Source organism: Idiotropiscis lumnitzeri, chromosome 20 (genome assembly GCF_059441095.1).
Source record: "Idiotropiscis lumnitzeri isolate Australia: NSW breed Sydney's pygmy pipehorse chromosome 20, RoL_Ilum_1.0, whole genome shotgun sequence".
In the NCBI taxonomy this organism is placed as follows: domain Eukaryota; kingdom Metazoa; phylum Chordata; class Actinopteri; order Syngnathiformes; family Syngnathidae; genus Idiotropiscis; species Idiotropiscis lumnitzeri.
This window is the reverse complement of record NC_142410.1, coordinates 199,510-209,509: the sequence shown is the minus strand read 5'-3', so window position 1 is coordinate 209,509 and position 10,000 is coordinate 199,510. Positions and strand designations below refer to the sequence as shown.

At 39.0% G+C, this 10,000-nt stretch overlaps 1 protein-coding gene across 7 annotated transcripts in view; it reads left to right on the top strand.

Moving 5' to 3' along the window:
* mbtd1 (mbt domain containing 1) overlaps window positions 1–10,000 on the top strand; it is a 138,244-nt gene that overhangs the window by 30,884 nt on the left and 97,360 nt on the right. For all 7 annotated transcript variants that reach the window (XR_015839975.1, XM_088283641.1, XM_088283640.1 and 4 more), the window contains exons 7-8: window positions 1,254–1,388; window positions 1,486–1,574. Coding sequence is in view for 6 of the 7 variants with exons in the window: in XM_088283641.1 (XP_088139767.1) it covers window positions 1,254–1,388; window positions 1,486–1,574 (224 nt within the window). In the remaining variant the exon portion in view is untranslated. The remainder of the gene's footprint in view (window positions 1–1,253; window positions 1,389–1,485; window positions 1,575–10,000) is intronic.

The window sequence follows — 10,000 nt, the reverse complement described above, 5'->3', positions numbered from 1 at the left end:
AGGCTCAACCCTGTCCTCTGATTATTTGTTTGGCAATATAAAAATCTAATAACGTAATTGTCAAAGTAATTTAACCAGACTGTTTTTTCATGCAATTCAAATGATCATATACTTATACTTCCGTATTTTAATGACCATAGGGCGCACCATATTAAAGGGAGCAGTCTCAGTTGTGTGTGCTTTTTCTGTTTTATGCACACACAACGGGTGCAGCATATTATTCGGCTCAGATACGTCAAAACATTCGTCAGTACTAAAACGATAGCTCGCATTTATGCTGTAACACGTTTTGAGAAAGGCAGCTTCGATAAGGCAAAATTGAGTTTGTCACATTCTTAGCAGTCCCGCAGGTGCTCAGGCAGCTTTTAGGACAACTCAACCTGTAACAGGCTCGCCATATTGCCATTTACAGTATGTGATCACACGTCAGGGGAGGGATGTCACTCGTCACCACATTCCTTACCATTACAGTTTTAAATCAAAACCAATATCAACTGAACAGCATACTATAAAACAATGAAACAACCAAAACAAGTATCTCTCGTGCCATTAATATACCAAAAAGAAATACAATTAACACAAAACATGTATCAATTTGCTGCAAAGCATTCTGGAGTCCTTCAGTCTCATCCAATTAGATGGCTGGTTAGTGAGATGCCGTGAGTGGTGTGCTATGGACAGCATGTCGTGGTTTTATTTTCTTCTCCCTATAGTCTGTAACCTGTGATGTTTCTTGGTTGCAATAGCATTAATGATAAGACAGTTTTCGACATCGTGGACAGCGGCCCTTTTATCCAGCTTTCTCCCTCGCGCACATACTGGTCTGTTGTCAACTGCTGGTGTCAAACCGTGACCAACAAGAGTGCTTTACACAATGTGAAATGCGCTATATAAATGAAGTTGTATTGTATTGTAGTGTATTGTGTTTCTCTCAGTCAATGCTGCGGTGCTTTGTAGTCTCAGACTTTGCCAAAAGAGGGTGCTAACATGCGCGGTGGGCAGGCGCTTTGCTCAAGAAACTTGATCTGTGCACCCGCGCTCTGCATTATAGGGCGCTCTGTCAATTTTGGAGATTTGGGACTTTATGGTTGTGAAAATACAGTACTTTTTTTGTACAGTTTCCCAAAGGGTTCACATTTTTTTCCTGCCACTATGCATTCGTTACTTAGCAACCGATTTTTAATTTGTTGGTGATGCTTAATCTGCCTACTGAATAACCACAGATTGTGATAGATATCTGCCCTTTTCTACAGGGTTCAAAGCTCTCCTGCGCTATGAAGGGTTTGACATTGACAGCAGCAAGGACTTCTGGTGTAATCTTTGTATCCCTGAAGTTCATCCTGTGGGCTGGTGTGCTTCTAGTGGAAAACCTCTTGTTCCGCCAAAAAGTAAGACTGATCCGACCGAGATATTCTCATCTTTATGAGACATCTTGTTTCTGTTGGGCTTTCAGTTGTATGAATGTGTATGCAATATCTTTTGTAGGCATACAGCATAAGCATTCTAACTGGAAAGGATTTCTTGTGAAGCGTCTCACTGGAGCTAAAACACTGCCCCACGACTTTAATGTCAAGGTGAGATGGAAACAGCAATTTTTCAGCGACACTGTAGGTGTGTGTGTCTGTGTGTGTGTGTGTGTGGGGGGGGGGGGGTCGTGTGCGTGCATGTGCGCGTGTGTGTGCATATATAATGTGCCAATTTCCCACTCATTTATATTACACCATATGGAAAGCCCTTTGTTACAGGTCCAGCTGTTGTGAAATGCGCTATATAGATAAAATTGTATTGTATTGTATACTTTTTATTAGGGCTTTATTCACGATCCGATACGTATCCCGATACTTGGGTGGCCATGCAATACGTATTGCGATACTTAAATGCTGAAAAGTATTAACCTTAAAACATGAATAAAAACACAAGTTTTAACTTCATTTGACATTTATTCAAGTGTCATGATTGAATGGTTCCTTACAACAGGCGTGCAAGATAGGCAAAAAAAAAAAACTTAAATCACGGCGCTCAACATTTTATCAAAAGCACCGATACTCACTCCCTAAACGTCCCCTCTACGTAACAATACTTAGTATCGACCAAAATATATCGCACTACAACGCAAAATGATATTTTTCCCTAGCCCTACTGTTTATACTGCTTAAGATCATTAAAAAAAAGTAGAGTTCAGACAATGATATCGTCAGTCAATATTGAATGCATTTTTTAAAATAATTTGAAGGAACAAAATCATCAAAACTACCTGACCTTGCGTGAAAAAGTCAACCACAAAAATCTCTTTTCCACAAGTTCGGTACACCCTCAATTGTTTAAACACGGCCTTCTGATTACTATTGAATTTGTGGGATATGAATTAAACAGCAAAATCTGTCAGTTTCATCCATCTCATAAATAATAATAATATTCCCTTTATTAGTCCCACAATGGGGAAATTCGAGATTCGAACCCAGGCCTTCTGGGGAGACTGGGTCCTGAACGCGGCGCCTTAGACCACGCGGCCATCCTGGCAGCAGTCACGTGCGTTGACTGAAAATGGCATTCGAGTAGCTCAGAGTTCGGGCAACATCCAAGGCGTATTTAGACTAGCGTTGGCGCATTGAACATATCAATGTCCAAAAAACAAAACAAAAAATTGTGTTGACTTTTTTTCAGTTCACTGACTACTACTACTAAGACAATACCCGTTCTATAAATAAATAGAACCTCTTAAAAGATATCAGAAATCATTCAAAAGATTAAAAAAAAGCTGCAACAAAATGCCATGATCCAAACAAATTAAACGCATGGGAATTAACGTAATTGACATCTCCAGCAAAAAAAAAAAAAGAATGCACGCAGTCGATAATACTGGTGGTTGTGTGATGGTTTGGGGCTGCCCTTTTCTTCAGGACCTGGATGACTTGCTGTGAGTGATGGAGTCATGAATTTTTCTCTTTACCTGAAAATCCTGAGCGAGAGTATTTGTCGAACAATGTGCTCAAGCTTAAATGCGTTTTGCTTCTGCATCACCACGATTGAAAACATCAGCGAGTCAAAGACTTAAAAAACAAAATGAAGGCTTTGGATTGGCCTAGTTGAAGTCAATACTTGAATCTTTTTTAAATGTTGTGTCATTACCGTCCAAAGGCCATTATGCCATAAAACAAAACGGAAAAAGATGTACAAGCCAGCTGCACCAGACTATAAGCCGCAGTTTTCTATGTTGAAAAAAATTAGTTTACTGCATGTACAGAACAATTTTGTACTGTGAATGCACATAAAGGTACATAAACAGATTGTTAAAACAGCGCCTTTTAACATGGCAACTACTTGCTGATTAAAATAGATCAGACCCAAGAGAAAAAAAAATAATCAAGATTTATTTATATAGAGTGGCCCTTATTCTGTCCTCAGTGTGTGTCTGAACACAAATTGTCAGATAGAGAACAATCTTCAAGAGAAATGCAGAGGCTGGAGTTAAGTTGAATTGTTTTACTGTTGTCTTCAATCTCTTGAGTATAACTTTCTTGTAAAACTGAAATGATGAAAAAACATATAGTACAACTATAGCATGCCATTCAAATGACATAAGCATACATAAATGATAATATTAAGAGGTGTTCAAAACTTGTAAACAATGTAAAATGTAGTTCATAGCTTACTATAAAGTTACTGACACTCGGAATGCAAGCAATGAACTGAACATGTATATTAGGGCTGGGCGATATGGCTGAAAACTATATCGGTAGGCATGTATGTCATATCGGTCGATATCGATATATATCAAATTATTATTATTATATATATATTTTTCTTTTACAATTGTTGCGGAGAGCTGGGACTGTATGTGAATTTGGGGGCGTTCACCGGAGCGCCTCATCCAAACAGTCACTCAAATCAAAGAGGGTGACCGGACATAGGGATAGAGAACAACGTAGCTTTAATAACACTCCAATCAATTCAACAGAGCTCAATAACTCACTTTCATTCTGGCACGTACACGGCGACAAAAATGTAGCAATCGCGCAGCCACGGCTAACGGACTCGATACGTCTCTCTTAGGACCGTTTAGCTGTCCAACAATATGCCTGACATAAATTAACATAAATACAAGGACCTATTAGCTGCCCGAAAACATGTCTGTTGTTAAATACGCAAATTAAACAGCAAACCAACACCTGTATAAACAGAGCAGTAATGAGGAATTTACAACTATTGAAAATAAAACGGGCAAAAGGGCTGAATTCCGATTTGTTTTATTTTAAAATGTACAACGCACGCCGGCCTCTATTGAGACGGAAGAATTCTGGTGCTACGGGCCGTTTCGTCTAGTGCGTGTCCGCGGAGGGTGCTTGTTAGCGGCTTCACTGCTACGTACGCCCGCCTCCCTCGCGACGGTGGTCTCGTGTGCTGCTGCTACGGGCCGTTTTGTCCCGTCCGTGCGTGTCCGCGAAGGTTGCTTGTTAGCGGCTTCACAGCTATGTACGCTCGCCTCACTTGCGACGGATGTCTTGTGTGCTCCTGCTACAGGCCGTTTTGTCCCGTGCGTGTCCGCGGTGGGTGCACGGCCCGTGCATGTCCGCGGAGGATGCTTGTTCACGGCTTCACTGCTACGTACGCCCGCCTCCCATGCGACGGAGTTCTCGTGTACTGGAGCTCCGGGCCGTTTCGTCCCGTGCGTGTACGGGAGGGGGCGCTTGTTATCGGCTTAACTATTAAGCAAGCGTTTCCTCAATTCGGCCAGTAAGTCCACTTTAGCCACCTGTTTATTTTGGTTTTTGAGTCACGCTAGCTCAGCGGCACGCATGTGTAAGCCTCGGGTTGTATTTCCTCAACGGGAGGGAGTTTGTGACGAGTAGGGCAGTGAATTTGCTCCGTTGTTTTATATATTTTTTTTGCATCGATAATTTATCAATACCATTTTCTATTGATATCATTCACCCACCTATCGCGATACATATCGATATCAAATTATCTCCACTGCCCTAATGTAAATAACATCAAATGTGCAACACAAACGCAATGTTAAATGAAATTCAAGTGTTCATGAAATTCTTTTTGCAGATGACACAAATTTATTTGTATCACATAAAGATATTGATCAGCTTGTAATACTCTTAAACGAGAAGTTATCAATCGTAAATACTTGGTTCAAATGTAACAATTATCCTTGAACATTACCAAAACGAATTATACTGTCTTCAGCAGGAATAAACATAAATATAGCGATCGTGAATTGAACATAACTATTGATGGCAGACTTATTAAGAAAGTTGAGTCCACTAAATTCTTAGGAGTCCATATTGACCAGTCTTTGAATTTTAAAAAGCATATTGATAAGTTGGTTAAAAAAAAAAACTAAAACGATTGCTCCCATTAGAGGCATTACTAACTTTGTATCACTGTTTGAACCTCATCTGAACTATTGTGATATTATTTGGAATAATACTCACCCTACATATAGTGCCAAATTACTCATATTACAAAAAAAAAAGCCATAAGGGCAATATCCGACTCTAAATACAATTCCTCTCCAAATGCCCTCTTCCAAAAGTCTGGTCTCCTAAAGCTTCCAGAATGTAACATTTTTCACAACCTATTTACAATGTATAATGTGGTTAACAGGCTAAATACTAAATGGTGTGAACGCATTCCGCTGTACTCTTCCTCTCACCTACATAGTACTCGGAACAGGTTGCACTTGAAAGGGAAATATAGGAAATTAAAATCCACTCGATTCAGTATATGTTATAGGGGCCCACAAATATGAATGAATTGGATAATGAAATAAAACAATCTGCTACGCTTTCTATATTTAAAAGAAATCTGAAGCGCAAGCTACTGGAGAATTATGTATCTGAAGATTTTGCAGCCAAATGACTTAGATGTTAAACTTTTCTCTTTTACATGGATTACTGAGTTATCATTCGTTATTATTTAAGTTGAAATGTACATGAACTGGTCCATCATATCTGTTTCAGCACCACACTGAAATTTTGATTTACATGTCTTTTCTTTCCCCTTATAAACTATGAGCCGTTGCCTAGCACTGTGAACTTCTTGTATATGACGTTTATATGAAATTGATTACGTCAGTACAAGATAAATCTTTTGTTTGGTGGTGGTGTGCTGGATCCCTGTTCAAAAGCTTTTAGCTTCAGAGGGTGTCCATTTTTCATATTGTAAACACACAGTATTTTGTTTTGTTTTATATACAACATTATGTATGTGTGAATATAAATGAAATGAAATCAAATGTAAATGAAAGGCAACTACTACTCACAAGCAATGCTTTTTTCGGCACAAACGGCGAGCGGAAATTGTGAGAACACGGGCCGTGAATGGCTGTAAACACTTAAAGCTAATGCGTCACTTAGCAGACTATGCGTGCACTTTTAACTGGAGGTGTCATGTGATTTAATGTGCCAATAAGAAGACAAGTTAGAAATATCGGGGAAAAGTTGCGCAAAAGCGCCTGTGGAGGGAGACAAAGCAACATAAATATAGGTCAGCTAAAACAAGTCATGACACCCCTACCGGTGAAAGAAAAAATCCACAGAAAAGCAGCACAGTTGTATTAGCCGCATGGTTCATAATATAGGGGAAAAAATAGCGGCTTATAGTCCGGAAAATACAGTGCGTAATTTATCACCAAGATCTACTTTTGTGACATTTACTGAGCCAGAATATTTACCGTCAGGTCGAGTTCAATTAATCAATATAGCATCGGCAAACTACCCTATCTTGTGTTCCCCCCCTTTTATCGTCACCCCTTTTACAGCTTCTTCTTGCCGAATGATTCGTGCTTTAGGCTCAAACAATGTGAAGAGGCTCGGAGAGAGGCCTCACCCTTCCTTGCCTTGTACCTCTTTCGAAGTTGAAAGATCCAGTTAAGCCTCCATTTACTTTAATCCTCGCCTGTGTGTCCTGATACAGTTTTATAGAAGGATTCTCCAAAGCCATCCATTTCTAGTGATTTTCCTGATTTCATTCAACAAATGGTCTTTTGCATCTCTTCTGATGAAATTTTTGGCGTCAACATTGTATTCTGGTGCAGACCAATGCTTGTTCAATTCTAATTGTCGAAGTTTATTTTAAAAACCTTGATTTCTTTTTTTCCCCTTCCAAAAGAAAATATTTTTTATTCATATTTCTGAATCCACGTCTGTTTTTGCTGTTGTTCAAAACCTCTTAATTTCGTTGTTTGTTTCTGATGTATCCAATCTGATTCTATTAGCAAATGCAGTGTGTGATATCAATCTCCCTCCAATAACTGCCTTTAGAGTGTCCCATCGATTTGGCGAGTCAACCTAGGGCTGGGTGATATGGCTGAAAACTATATCGTGACGCAAGTATGTCATATCGGTTGAAATCGATATATATCGAATTAGTATTATTATAATTTTTTTCTGACTATCGAAAATAAAAAAGAGAAAAGGGCTGAATTTATTTTCAAATGTAAAATTTAACTCCCATGTGACAGAACTACGGACCGTTTCGTCCCCTGCGTGTCCGTGGAGGGTACTTGTCATCGGCTTAACTATTACGCACGCCGGCCTCACTCCTCCGGAGCTCCCGTATGATGGAGCTACGGGCAGTTTCGTCACGTTTGTGTCCGGCGAGGGTGCTTGTTATCTGCCTAACTGCTACGTACGCCGGCCTCCCTCCTCCGTAGCTCTTGTGTGATTGCGCTACGGGCCGTTTCGTGCCGTGCGTGTCTGGGTAGTAGTGATGGGCATAACAGTTCTTTTAATTTTAAGTGAATTGAATCATTAGAATCGGTTCATCAAAAAGATTCATTCAAAAGAATCATTCAGCCGAATTGCACAGACTCGTCCAATGTGCAATAGATTTAATTTTCATAGAAGCAGCCCCATATGTATGTTTCACCTAGCTCTTCGAAAATTTATTGCTATATGTAAACGACTTACAAAACAAAATCTAGGAGCCATATGCAATACCGAACCCGACGCCGGCCATCTTTTATTTGCGTCGAAGTTTGACGTCGCTTTGACAGCATGAGCTGCAGGAAATTTAACCGTAACCGCACAATAATTTCTTACAAACTAATTTTTCCTCCTAGTAGTAGCAGCTTAATCTACTGGCTAAAAAAAGGAAATGTTTCATTTTTTGTTTCTACTTGGTTTTTATTTTTTCATTTTTGTTTTTGTTTTTGTTTTTTGCTCAGAAGAGTATTTCATCCTTCATGATCTTAAAAACTGTTTACTTTTTAACAAAAAAGTTCTGTCCGTGGCAACACTTAGATCACCTATTAAACATCGGCCATTTTAAGGGTCTAAATAAGATAAGCTAAGATGCCCACAATCGGAAAATTTGCAGTGTTACAGCAACAAAGACATAGGTCACACAGAGACGGCGGCGTAATGTAGCCGTTAATGTATAACATCAGCAGCAAACATTCGGAAAAGCAAACCTATGCAAATATGCACAGTAAATATGTACGCAAATCCCCATGTATATACACAATTACATCCCTCTGTCCATGGTACAGAGGGGAAATAAATAAAAATGCTGTGTAATCAGGTGAACTAAAACCAGCTGAGTTGGTCAATAGAACCAGCTGGTTCTGTGCCTTTTAAAGCCACCACCACCACCATTGCTCATTTCTCCTGCTCCATAGCATGTTGACGCTCACCTTACAGTGGTTCTAACTTGAATTGGATATCAGTTACAAGCTTTGGAACTACTGGTAAAGTTTACTCAATCCGACCTCTACTGCATAACAATTCTGATGTATACTGAAACCTTCTACTACCGGTGAGTCCCTAAAAACTCATTGGCCCACTCAAAGTTACTATTTTAGATCATTCATTCATTCGTGTACTGTCACAGATCTGTTTTTGATTACCCCCCGGACACTTGTAACACCCATCAACTCATTGGTGAGTCAAAGCCGACCAATTATTTTTTCCTCACATTGTTGACACAATACTCTTTTTTTTTAATTATAGTAGCTTCTTAAATCTGGTTAGCACGGTCAACTGTGTTCCTATTTAACTCATTGAAGGTTAAGTTAGTGGCGAAGCCAAATCCTTCAACTGATTATACATACTAAAATGGATTTGACTTTTTTTGATTGATAGTATGGAATAACCTTGTTGCGCTACTTTAGAACCATGAAAACACTAATTTGAAAATAGCTTGGAACTAGTTAATTGAAAAAGTGCACTGCACTAGAAATTTATGAACATTTGATTTTCACAAAATGTGAATTTATATTTACAATTATTGTTTTGTATTTTTGATTTATTAAATTCTATAGATTATGTAATTATTGCTTCTATGAATTATGTTTGTGGTTTATTGGTTTCATAACAATAAGTAAATGGTGTATAATTTTGTTAATTATCATTCTGACCTTGTTTTACGTCAGTTTTTTTTTTAATATGGACCACAACCACTTGATGGCGCGCTACCCTAGCACTGGTTAAACGCAGTACAGATAAACTGGAACGAACCAAAGGGAAAAACAAAATCAAAATCAATTCAGGAAATTCATATTAACTGTTTTTTTTTTAATTGAGCCACAGGTACACATTATTTTCGATGAAAAATAAAAGTACAAAAATCATTTGTATAAACATTCCAAATAGCTTGCTTTGCATGACTTGAACAATGTCACAAAGAACAGGAGAAAAGGGTTACCTCTAGCAAAACCTTTTTCTGCAAATGGCTTGCGCCATGGTGCTGTAATGCCATGTGCAAAGGCCTAGATTTGTGTATAGGTCTCTTGTAAACAATATAAATAATGCCATGTGCAGAGGAACTAGTGTGGCCTGTAAACTAAATGCTAAATAAAATAAAAGAAATGTCAATGCAAGCCAAATAAGTGCGCATGATCAGGAAAATGTGCCGTCACGTGTACTCTGGTGCGCAGTCGCAAATTGTCGTCTATGTAATGCACAGTCAGGCTCAAACAGGGATCCATGTTGCGACTCGACCACAAGTCGGGTGAGGATGCAAAATGCTTGACATGTATAAGCTCTTT